Source organism: Anser brachyrhynchus (assembly GCF_964034855.1).
Source record: "Anser brachyrhynchus genome assembly, chromosome: 3".
NCBI classification, from domain to species: Eukaryota; Metazoa; Chordata; class Aves; order Anseriformes; family Anatidae; genus Anser; species Anser brachyrhynchus.
The window spans coordinates 110,434,669-110,446,775 of NC_137696.1; the positions used below are offsets into that span (position 1 = coordinate 110,434,669).

General features: G+C 55.5%; 1 protein-coding gene across 1 annotated transcript; it reads left to right on the top strand.

The window, feature by feature from the left end:
- The first annotated feature begins 113 nt into the window (after nucleotides 1-113).
- KLF11 (KLF transcription factor 11) lies at nucleotides 114-8,705 on the top strand. The gene is made up of 4 exons (XM_080585684.1): nucleotides 114-240; nucleotides 2,527-2,781; nucleotides 4,286-5,264; nucleotides 7,143-8,705. Exons 1-4 carry the CDS (start codon nucleotides 199-201, stop codon nucleotides 7,457-7,459), a joined length of 1,593 nt encoding a protein of 530 aa, XP_080441810.1. The 5' UTR covers nucleotides 114-198; the 3' UTR covers nucleotides 7,460-8,705.
- The last annotated feature ends 3,402 nt before the right edge of the window (nucleotides 8,706-12,107 follow it).

The following is a 12,107-nucleotide window of genomic DNA, read 5'->3' on the forward strand; positions in this document are numbered from 1 at the left end:
CGCGGCACGCCGCGATCACGCCGCCCGCCGCTCCCCATTGGCCGAGCGCGGGCCGCGCCGCGCGCTGATTGGCGGAGGGCCGCTCCCCGGCTGGGCGCCGGCCCCGCGGGCGGGGCGGGGCAGGGGAGGGGAGGGGGCGGGGGCGCCGCGCCGCGCCGCCAGCCCGCTCACACCGCCGCCGCCCGCGGTGCCCGCGCCATGCACGGCTCGCCCGGCCCGGGGATGGGCGATGCGGCCGCGGTGAGCGCCGGCACGGGCCGGGGGGGTGCTGAGGGAGGGGAGAGGGCGGGCGCTATGCCTGATCCCGGGGGGCGCAGCGCGGGGCCGCGGCGGGCACGTGCTCGGCGGTGAGGGGACCGTTAGGCGGGGGCGGGGACCTGGGGGGGTATCGGGACCCTGAGGGGGTGTGGGGACCTGAGGGGATGTGGGAACCTGAGGGGGTATGGGGACCTGAGGGGCTGGGGTCAGGGCCCTGAGGGGATATCGGGATCCTGAGGGGGTGGGGTCGGGATCCTGAGGAGATATCGGGACCCTGAGAGGATATCGCGATCCTGAGGGGCTGGGATCGGGACCCTGAGGGGATATCGGGACATGAGGGGCTGGGGTCGTCATCCCGAGGCGATACCGGGACCCGGAGGGGGCTGAGGGGTGTTCGTCGGGGCCGTTGCCCTGAGGGGCGGTGGGCGGTTGGGGCGCTGAGGGGCGGTTAGGACCGTTACCCTGCGGGGGCTGCGGGCGGCACCCTGAGGGGAGGTGGGGACCCTGAGGGGGGGCTGGGGCCGGCACCCTGAGGGGCGAGGAGCCTGTGGGACCCCGGGGTGCCCCCCGGCCCCTCCCGGTGCCGCCGCCTGGCCCCGGGGCGGAGGAAGCGTCGGCGCCGCGGGGAGCAGCCCCCGCTTCCTGCGGGGGGCCCGGCGCTGCGGCAGCGGCGGGGTGAGGCGAGGACAGGCGGCCAGGCGTGGTGCTGAGCCGCTTCCCTGGCAGCGGGCAGGGCCTGGCCTGGCCTCGGGAAGCCCTTTTTTATTTATTTATTTTTTTTAATTATTTTTTTTTTTCTTGAAGCAGGGGAATATTTTGTCGCGTTGCTGCAGGGAAAGCCGTTCTCCTGAAACTTCGGCTAAAAAAAAAAAATAATAAAAGAATAAATGTGCCGGCTTGGTTTTGCCTGCAGCCGAGCTTTGACAAACGCTCGCAGGCTTTCTGGCTGCCCGGTGCCGAGCCTCACGTGGTGTGGCACCTATTTGACAGGTGATCTGGGCTTGCACGCTGCATCGGTGCTTGCCCTCGTTCCAGTTTTCGTTATTTTCAGTGGAGATTTTTAATTTCTTTTTCTGAGCAGCTAACCCCTTGGCTTCCTAGTTTAGAGTGCTTTAGCCCTTTCCTGTCCCTAGCCTTCACGCCTCTGCACTGGGTACCTCATGTTTTAGGTTAGAAAACCCTCTGAGAGTGGCTCGCTCCTGTTTCAGATCCGTTTTGTTGGAAACATTTGTGTCTCTGTAGTGGCAACAGTGTCACACGCATCTGTATCCCTGTGACACCGCTGAGCTTGTTACTTGGGTCAGTAACAAAGCTCCCGGCCTCCAGTCCCAAAGGGATGTCACCCAAGGAGCAGAGTTCCCTGTAGGGTTTGAGGCTGTGATAGCAAGGTTCTTGGTTTTTTAATTAAAAGCCTTTTCCTGCAGTATATCAGCGCTGCATAGCGGCATGGGGCTTGAATTTCACCCTGCACTGCTGAATCCCAGCCTGTATGAAGTCCCAGAGCTTTATGAAGTTGGGGTGCCCTTTCACAGGAGAGTCGCGTGCTGCCTTGTGTGCGTGCACGCACGTGTCTTCTGTGATGCTCGCGTTTGGAAACAAACCAATACGATTAGGCTTGTCTTCGTGGTACTCAGTGCATTTTGGGATATCGAGCCCCTGTGCAGCGCCACGCATTTTTTCAAGTGCGATACCAACAAGTCGCATTGCGCTTCGAAGGCTATTTTCCTTCCTTCCCCCCACCCCAGTCTTCCTATTGGTAAAAATAAGATTGAAGTGTCTTTGCGACGTGTGGTACCCTGAGCCAGAGATCAGACCTCAGAGCATCGTACCGCCAGCCTGGAAGCTACATTCTCAATGAGGCAGGAGTGAGATTAGTGCTAAATACCAGCAGTCTTTGGGGTCTGGGAGACAGCCCTGTCTAAACAAGGTTGGAAGTAGAATTCTTCTCTTTTTTGCTTGTGTGCAAGCAAGGACTGTGTGTGTTCAGAGCGGTGTCATCCAGGAAAGTAGCTCTGGAAACCCGAGCTGCATGTTACACATATCAATTCCTTTCCTGCAAGTCTTTTTTTTTTTTTTTTTTTAAAGAAGAGTAAGGGGGTGGGGAGGCGAGCTGGCAGGGGGAGGGGAAGAGTTGAGCTGCCTGGTAAAAGTCTTGCCGCAGGCCTGGGATCCGTTTCAGATGACCTTCATGGCGAGCAGACAGCGTGTGGGTGGTGTCAGCTTTGTCTCCGGACGTGTCCTAACAGCCGGTAATCCGATTGCGTTTAGGTTGACATTGTGGACATCTACGAGTCCATCCGAGAACGGCAGCGCCACGACAGCGAGAGGTCTTCCAGCGGCACCTTGGAGCAGAATGACATCGAAGCTGTCGAAGCACTTGTTTGCATGAGCTCCTGGGGGCAAAGATCGCAGAAGGGTGACCTGTTGAAGATAAGACCCCTTACGCCCTTCTCGGACTCTGGCGATTTCACAATGCACGCCGAGGCTACTTCTGAGTTACCAAAGGATTATTTGTCTACACTGGTAAGAGAAACATGACTGCGGAATAAGCGCGTGATGTCTGGAGGTTACATCCCTGCGATGTTTTAATTTACACGGGAAGGATGCTCACCTTGCTTACGTGTCCCTGCAGGGAGTAGCCACAGCGTGGCCAGTGCTGTGTGTGTATGCATGGAATAGTGAGGGGGGACCTTGCTGAGCTTGGGGCTTTCTGCTGTCTCTGGGTAGCAAATGTAGGGATGTGGGAAGGCAGTTTGGGTGCTGGCTGGAGGTTTCGCAGGACCCCAGAGCACTGAGGTGGGCAGGGACCTGAGGAGGCCCCGGCCCAGCCCCGGCTCCAGCAGGGCCACCCAGAGCAGGGTGCCCAGCACCACGTCCAGGCGGCTTCTGAAGGCCTCCAAGGAGGAGACCCCACTGCCTCTCTGGGCAGCCTGGGCCAGGGCCCCGGCACCCGCACAGTGGAAAAATCGCTTCCTGCCTCTTGGAGACTTCTGAGTAAGAAAGGCAGAACGAGCCGCGGTGATTCAGCGCTGACTTATCTGGAAGTGCTTTAGGAAAAAGGCTCCTGACGACATTTGGCTTCGCTCTGATTGCTGTGAGAGAAAGTACAGGTTACCATTATGAAACAGGGATTTTAATTAGTTTTATGCTATGTTTCTACATGTAGCCTGCTGTTTCTCCAGAGCATTGGCCTACCCTGGCTGACTAATGTCAGTTGAATCACATTTTTGTTGTTGTTGCAATTTGTGTTGCAATAAACGTAGATAAAAAAACAAAACAACAACAGCAGAAAAGGCAACCCTCTGTGCCACTGGGGTTTTAGAAGGCTAAGCCCTCTTTCAGCCAGTAGACTTTCAGTGTGCAGCTAGGTCAGAAGAAAGGAATAGTAGAGGAAAAAAGGCTGAGGTGGCACCGCAGCTGGCTGCTGGGCTGCTTCCCTCTGACTCCTGGCACTCAGTATTGGAACTGTCTCTTGAGCAGCACAGGAGCCAGGCGTGGGCTGAGTTTTTGGTATTAAAGGAGGAAGGAGAGGTGGTGGCGGCAAGAGAGCCCAGAGAGAAAGGGGTAGGCGAGGGGGGAGAGCAGTTTGTGTGTGTTTATCCTACTGCCCTGCCAGCTGATGGGGGATCACTATTAAAAAATTGAGGTCTTGCTGGAAGGCAGCAGTTTAAATGGCACAGTATTGCTGTCACGGGTCAGTTTGCTGCGAACAGCGGAGTGCTCGTAGCCTCTTCAATCCGTACCTGTTGCTGAGGAGGAGAAACGAGAGGGTTTTCGTAAGGCAGCGAGTAGACATGGAACATCTTAAACAGGTTTACAGTCTGCCTCATTGCATTCCTGTTATTAGTGTGCTTTGAAGCCTGTTCCCAATGGCCGTCAGGTGAAGCAACGCGTGCTTTAACTGGTTTCCCCAGGAAGCAGTTTCTGAGATTCTGGGGAGGGGGCTGAATTTCCTTTTCGCGGTAAAAACCGTAGAGAACCGTGCTATGAAGCTGCAGTGTTGTGTAACGGCGCTCTCTTTGTGCAGTGCATGACCCCGCCGCACAGCCCGGACTTCGTCGAGATGTCGGCCGCGATGCTGCTCTCCTCCCAAGTCACTTACTCCAAGCCGAGGACTGTCATGGCGAATACGGCCGCCTGCTCGCTCACCTCCACCACCGACGCGTCCCCCGCGAGCAAGCCGTCGGTTATAAGCGTGGAGAGTCGAGTGGCCGAGCCCTCTGCCCCGCAGCCGTGCCGGGCCATGGCCACGAGCGTGATCCGCCACACGGGCGACAGCTCTGCTTACCACCACCTCCCCGCCCCGCACGAGAAGACGCAGGCGGCGTTGGGCTGCGGCGCTTCCGCCGAGTGGTGCGGAGCAGCCGACCGAAGACATTCCAGACCGCCCCAGGACGCGTGTGCTGCTGCTGATGTCATCAACAAAACCTCTCCGGTGCATCGACCCCGTGCGCGTGACTGCGGCGATCCTGCGACCAATAAAGGGCAGCCGCCAGCCCGCCCCGCTTCGCCACAGCCCCACGTACCAAAGAACTGTGACAGTGACTCGCAAAAAAGAGCCGCCCCGGTGACGCCCGCCCCCGTGTCGAGCCCCCAGGTTCTGTGCCAGATCTCCGTCCCCCTGAGTAGGCAAAGCAGCATGATTAACGCCTATGTCAAGCCTCCTGCTCCAGCGGTCTCGGCTCCGATGAAACCCATCTTACCGCAGGCAGCCCCGCTTTCCCAGCCCCTGCTCATGGGACCTTCCGTGCCTCAGGGGACCGTCATGTTGGTTCTCCCGCAGACTGCTGTCACGCAGGCACCGCAGTGCCCGCAAGCGGTCGTGACTGTGGGGAGCACCAAGTTACTGCCCCTTGCTCCAGCCCCCGTGTTCATCGCTTCCGGGCAAAGCTGCACCCCCCAGGTGGACTTTTCTAGGCGGAGGAATTACGTTTGCAACTTCCCGGGGTGCAAGAAAACCTATTTCAAGAGTTCCCACCTCAAAGCCCACCTCCGCACCCACACTGGTGCGTAACGGGGGGATGGGCCCTGCCGTCGGGGTGCCGAAACGCGCGGCTCCTCTGGGAGGGGTGGGAAAGGGAAGGGGCAGGTGATCAGGAATTTTGTGCCTCCTCTGGGAGAAGAGAAGAATGTTCATTCTTCACGGGCGGGCAAAACAAGACAGACTTTGTTCGGAGACCTCAGCTGACCCCGTAGCGTTAGCTGAATTTCACATGCTTTAGTTGGAGCGAAGCGTAGCCCGCTGCGTGCGTGTGTTTGGATTGGAGTGGACCTCTGCCATCTGGACTAGGCTGAAGTGAATTGTGCAAGGTTTTGTTTTGAGCGTGGAGGGATCTCCAAAGCGTAGTACAGGTGGTCGGCGTTCATTTTGGTAAAGGGAAAGCAAAAGGGAAGAGAGAAAGTCAAATGCTGCACGTTTTCCTAGAGCTTTGTCTAGGCTAAAGGGGTGGGCATTAAGGTTTTGGGCTACTGTGCTGGGAAGCAGAGCTGCTGCAGGGATGTAACTGTTTTCACTTACTTTCAGAACTCCCTTTGTGTGAGTAAATGAAAGTTAATTACAGTTAATAAGAGCTAATTGGCTCTGTAACACCTGGTTAGCGTGCAGGCAGTATAAATGTGTTTTACTTATCCTTCTTCTAGCTCAGAGCTTCTGTTACAACTAACTTTTGAGCTCTTGGAAGGGACTATTTTTGATGTTGAGGGACAAGGATAGCAGATTATTGGTACAGAACAGCTCATTCAAACATTTGTCTATTTTTTTCCTTGCCTTACTTCCCCCACCCTCTGTGGTTTGTTGGAAGGCAGCTTCCATGGCAAGGCTTCCCAGTAGGTTGCCAGCCTGTCCGTACAGTTCCTCTGGGAAAAGAGCTTAAACTCTGCGCGAAGCCGATGATCCTTGTAAAGCAGAGCTCGGCTGGTTCAGCCGCCGGTTTGCGGGGACGTGCTCCAGGCTGCCGACTTAACCTGGTGCTGCGGGACAGCCACGGGCTGGCAGCACGTGTCTTCTGAGCCCGGACCGCTGCTGATCCGTGGGGAAGCCAGCCCGCTGCACGGCACCAGCGGGCAGAGCAGCTTCAGCTTGCTCCTGCTTCATCCCACTCGTTCAGCTGCCATCACTCACCCAGTGCAGAGCTTCACCCCCTGCGATGAGGACAGAGCTGCTGCGGTGCATCCTTTCCGCTGGGCTTCTTGTTCTGCTCCAAAGAGATGCCGTAAATCTGGGTCATGTGCTAGATGTTTATCTGGAGGCCTGTGGGGTGCGGGCGGTGGATCACATCGGTTAGGACGGTTCCGACGTTAAGCAGGCGCCGAGGTGACGCTGAAAGCCTTCCTGGCTGCTTGCGCTGCCTGGCAGACGGAGCTCCTGTCGGGGTCTGGGCGTGCAGGCGTGTAGGGTGGCAGGTAGGGCTGGGCCGTTCCTCGGTACGCCGCGCGGATATGCGGAGCTGGAGCGCTTCGGTGGGCCTGGGAGGTTAGATTCCAGGTTTCTTCTTGCCCACAATGTTTGCTGATGTCGCGTAGCGGTCACAGAGCTGTGGCCACGTGGGAGGGACAGGCTCAGAGGGATTTGCTTCTGGTTCAGTCGATAGGTAACGTTGCTTTGTGAAGAATCGTTTTTCCTTAGCTGGGGTTTTGGATAATTAAAAAAAAATAGGCTTGATTAAAGAACGTTTGAATAGGTGTGAGGAAATCAGTAGAAACAAGACCGATGATTTTTTCCCTGAAACTGGGATTCAGCTTCTACTTCAGCAAATGGTGGCTTCCTGCGTGAGCAGTTCAGTGAAACAGATCAGATTTTGCGAGGTAGGCTGTAACTTACAAGTTAGTTCTTTGATGAAATGGAGCTTATTGAAAATAAGTTGCATTTCTTTTGTGTCCTGCAGGAGAAAAGCCTTTCAGCTGCAACTGGGAAGGCTGTGACAAGAAGTTTGCCCGCTCGGACGAACTGTCCCGCCACCGTCGAACTCACACGGGAGAGAAGAAGTTCGCGTGCCCCGTGTGCGAGCGTCGCTTCATGCGCAGCGACCACTTGACGAAGCACACCCGCCGCCACATGACCACGAAGAAGATTCCCAGCTGGCAGACAGAGGTTGGCAAACTGAACAGAATCGCCACGGTGGAGAAACCGAAAAGCAGCAGCAGCAGCAGCAGCGCTCTCGGTATGCTCATCCCCGTGCCGTCATCTGTCTGCCAGGGCTAGCCTGAGGGCGCGCCGCCTCCACCAGCTTCCTGAAAATCGGGAAGGGCTCCGCTGGCTGCAAGAGAACTGACAGTGCGACCCTCCTCCCCCAGCGTGTCTGCGCACACTTCAGCTTCCTTCTTTTTAGGTCCTCGGTTAACAATGCTATGTGAGAAATCTGGCCTGTCTTTCCTCACCCCTTCCCTGTGCGTTGTTGTTTTCCATTTTGGGGCAAATGCAATCACCAGCACTTCAGGAAAGCAGAACTCTTTTTGAAACGATTTCGGCAATAGGTTAAAAAAGTCACTTGTAATGCTTGCTGTTAATATTCTGATGGACAGTGAAACAGGGTGATTTTTAATTTTTATACTAGTGTTTTCTATACCAAATATATTTTGTATTTATTCATTTTGGTCTCGGTATGCAGGCAAATTACTCGACCTGCATTAGTAGGGGTGTGCAGGATGAGACCCAGGGCTTCGGAAACGATTTTTCAGGAAGCCTAAAGAAACGCATTCAGAGCATTTTGTAAACTCACGATGTTTGAGAACTCAGTGTTTGGGATTGTAACGCTTTGGGATCCCGATGCTGCAGCGGGCTGCTGCTGTTACACCCTCCTTGTGCAGCTGGCATTGGAGGTTTGAGATTTTGAGATCTGTGTGTGTCGTTGTTTCAAAACACAACAGAATGATTGCAGAATAAAAGTCTTGAGGATTTCAACCTCAACCAAGTCCATACCCTTTGTGAGTGGGGGATGCTGTGACTTTTGGTGAAGCTCGACGTGCTGGGCACTCCCGAGTCCACGCTCCACCTCAGCAAAGTTGGGAGGAGCCAGGCTGCTGTGATGGATCTGCTCCAACGGATGCAGAAGCACGAATACAGTTGAGCAGCCTTGACACTAAAAATGATCCTTTCGGTCCCACTAAACCAGCATATCAAAATCTACTGAAAAAAAATGCAAAAAGGGCAAGATAACCTGTGAATAATTCGCTGGGTCTCCGGGGGTGGTTTATTTTTTTTTTGAATACAGGAGAAATGAGAAATCAAGTTTTTTTATGTATTGTGGATGCTTGTGCACCTTATAGGAAACTGTTCCAGGCTTTCATTTACCTGTATCGAAGCACCAGAGGAAATACTAATCGTGTCTTAACTTAAAAAATAGCCACCGTGTCCGCCCGATGATGCTCTCTGTGTGGCCTTATACTTCCCCCCAGTACTTTGTATGAAATCACCCTTTTCTATTAAATGAAATACTCTCCCCGCTGAATGGATTTTCTTTTACGCTGGGTGTAAGTGTGACCGGGGAGCGAAATCGCTGTTCCTACCCGTCAGCGTACGGCTAGAACGCGTGGCAGCGGGCTTCCAGCCTGCGCTGGGTGCGCTGGAGCTGTGTGCCTCGCCTTGAAAGCGCCCACGCCCTGCTCTCGCCGCGCTGCAGTCCCTCCGGCTGGCGTACGTGCCGCCGAGTGTGTGCACGTGCAGGCCTGCTTTGTGCTCCACAGCGCTCGGCCGAAAACGCGCTCAGGCGCAGTGAGTGCCCGCAGCGTTATCCTTCGGGGGCAGGGCCCCGTTTTCCACATTAGTGTGGTGAAGAAAGAGAGAATTCTGCTCTTTTTTGCTCTGAAGTTCCCTAGAACAAGAGGTTTGACTTTTAGATGCTGCTTTAGCATGCCTGTAACGGGGGGGGACTGTCCTGTCTCGAACTGATAGCCAATTTTGTACTTCATGTGTGGCTTTTTTCTTTGTTTGCTTTTTTCCCCCCAAACCAACCATTTTTGGTGTCTGCCTGAGCAAACTGGCTTGGGAACTCTCTCCGTAATTTAATAAAACGTTGGTTTAGGTTGTTGCATCACGGGGAGGACCTGATGGGCTGACAACACAGAATTTCCTGGCGGGTGTGGGAACACAAACGCGGCTCTTCCCTCCTGTGGGCGGCTCTTTCTCCTGCGGACGTGCGTGGATGGGTGGCTGGGCCGCCGCGCCGCTCGGGTCGCTCCTTCTGCTCCTGCCGCTGTGCTGCGCGAGGGTTGGTTACGGAGCGAGAGGGACCTCCAGTCTCTTTCAGTCTATATTTTAAAGAAGTAGAATTACATTCGGGTACCTATCTTTTTTAAATTTCTATTTTAAAAGCTATGTAATATGACTGCTTTTAAATCATAAAAAAAGTGAAATTTCAGGTTTCCTGTGAACACGTTTTGGAGCTGTGTAAAGACATCTGACTTAGGTTATATACTGAGGCCAGCGTAAGACTTCAGGGCTCACTGGCTCACTTACCTTCAAACACAGCACTTTTTTATTTTTTGGTCTGGGCGTAGGCTGACCGGCGCTTGTCCACTTCTGACTTTACACAACGCCTCTCGTGTATTTGGTAGGGCGCGCACATCACCGCCAGGGTTTGGGTTTTTTTGCGTGAAAACACAAATCCTGAGATTCGTGACTGTCCTCTTGTAGCACGCCTCCAGGAGCTAATCCCAGCAGGTACCGACCTGCTCGCTGCTCCGCGTGCTGCGAGCTCTGCGTGACACGCGCGGTGCAATTAAAGACGAGGTGAGGGTTTGCCCCGAAAGACGGCGGCATTACCCCTGCTCCTTCCTGCCCCCGTGCCCTGGCGGGGAAGCCGCCCTGGCAGGCTGGCCGTGACCCGCAGGGCTCGGCGGGGAAGGGCGCGCCCGCCCAGGGTGACAGCAGCAGCGACTTGTTTACATTTGTAAGCACCTCCGGCTGCCTCCCGGATTACGGCGACGTTTATTTCTAGCCGCTACGTTTTGAGATGGCACCGGCGTGGGAACAGGAGGGGGCACATAAGGGAACTGGAGACGGGCGGAGAGGAGGCGCTGCTGCCAGCGTTGTCCCAGCTGCTGGCTGCAAGGTGACCCAGGCCCCACGCTCAGGGAGCGGGGAGCTTGAGGCTTTGCCCGTGGAGCAACGCATCCGTCGTGGGAGCGGCCGGAGGATGAGAGGGGAAGGTGCTGTGGTTGTTCCCCTCTCCCCGCTCCTGGAGCCCGGCCGGCCGGCACGTATGTCTCTGTTTGCCTTCCCTCCGCGTCTGGCAAGGCAGCGTGCGTCAGGCAGGCTGCGGCCGTGAAAAGGCAAACTCACACAGGCGGAAAACAGCAAATTGTGACTCAAAAAGTGGCAACGTACGGGCTAGGGAAACTGCAGGATGGTTCAGGAGGATGCCACGGCTGTGCCGGGTCACGGCAATCACATTTCACCCCGTGGGGTCACCTTCTCTGCAGGGTACGTCAGCCCTGAGGCATTTTCCTTCCAGATCTGTTTCTTCCTCTGTCAACTGCAGCCTTCGTTCAGTCCTGGAGCGCAGGAGAAGGAAATTGGGTAACGCTGACTTCCTGACGGGTGCAGATGGCCACGAGTGCTGCTTAGGCGTGCAGAAAGCTTCGGCAAGCATCCACGGGGCAATGGGCTACCTGGCACGCAGCCGCCCAGCGAAAAGGTTCCTAAATCTGCTCCATCCTTTGGGAAGGAGCGACCGTCCCATCACAGCCTGGAGCTCCGCCTGGTCTGGTGGCTGCTCGTGGAGGTGGCTCCTCCTCTGCTGCAGCGCTGGCAGGCTGAAAAGACACCACCTGAAGTGAAAAGGACGGCTTGAAGGCTTTCCCTGCCATGCAGCTGTAAGCTGGTTGCACAGGCAATCAGGAAGCACTGAATTTATGGGAGTTGCCAAACTCAGTACTCAGCTGATATCTACTCAGCTGATATCTGATATCAAACTCAGCTGATATCTGCTCACAAACTAACGAGTAATTTCTCATCCATAGCTCCAAGTCGGGCCTTAGTCCTCCTTAGTCCTCCCAGCAGCTGTGGGGTTGCCTCCTTTAAAAAACACTAACAGGAGCGATATGCAGACAGCTGGCCAGCAAGGCTCTCCTACGTGTAGGCTGGCAGAAGCCTCCGTACAGAGCGTTTGTCTTTGTTAGATGAGTAATGCGGTGATTAATCTGCTAACACGTGTGCCTACTGCTGTTGTATTAGCGGGGTTTGCTCAAAGCCTGTGCTCAGCTGCCATCTCGCTCGCTGCATGAGGCAGGAGGACACCTGTGTCCTGGGTGTAGGAACGCAACCTGCGAAGTTGTTCAAGTACAGGCTTTCCTTCAGGACAGACCGAAAGGGGTTTTAGGGATGTTACCTGGACCGGTCACCAAATGCAGCCTCGGAGGGAGGTCCTGGCCAAAAGAAGGAATTCCAAGCTGGATGGAAATCTAAAACCCTACAGCGATAAAAGCCGGGCAGGGCATGGAGCGCTGCGGCCGCCTGCAGTGCCAGAGTCAGGAGGTCTCCCGTGTTTTCCCTGTTCTCCGCACGAGCATTTTCTGCTCACCCCAGTAGGTCCCTGAGAGCTGCCAAAAACCAACACAAGCGATGGGAGATCTGGCCACCGACTCTTGCTGCGCTGCAGAGAAACGGGCAGCCTCCCTGCCACGGCTCAGCAGAGCTAAAAATGACCATTTCTGCTGCTGAGCGCTACCGTTCAAAATGGGATTTTTTTTTTTTTTCCAGGAGAGCAGAGATCCCACCTCCCACCCCGCTGCCCCCAGCTACACGAGGATGCCTGCTCTCCGCAGGGCCTCCAGCCTCGCCACCATCCTCCAAGGGTGCCTCCTGCCCGCTCTCGGCTCGTGGGACCACTCGCTGCTTGAACAGGGAGACG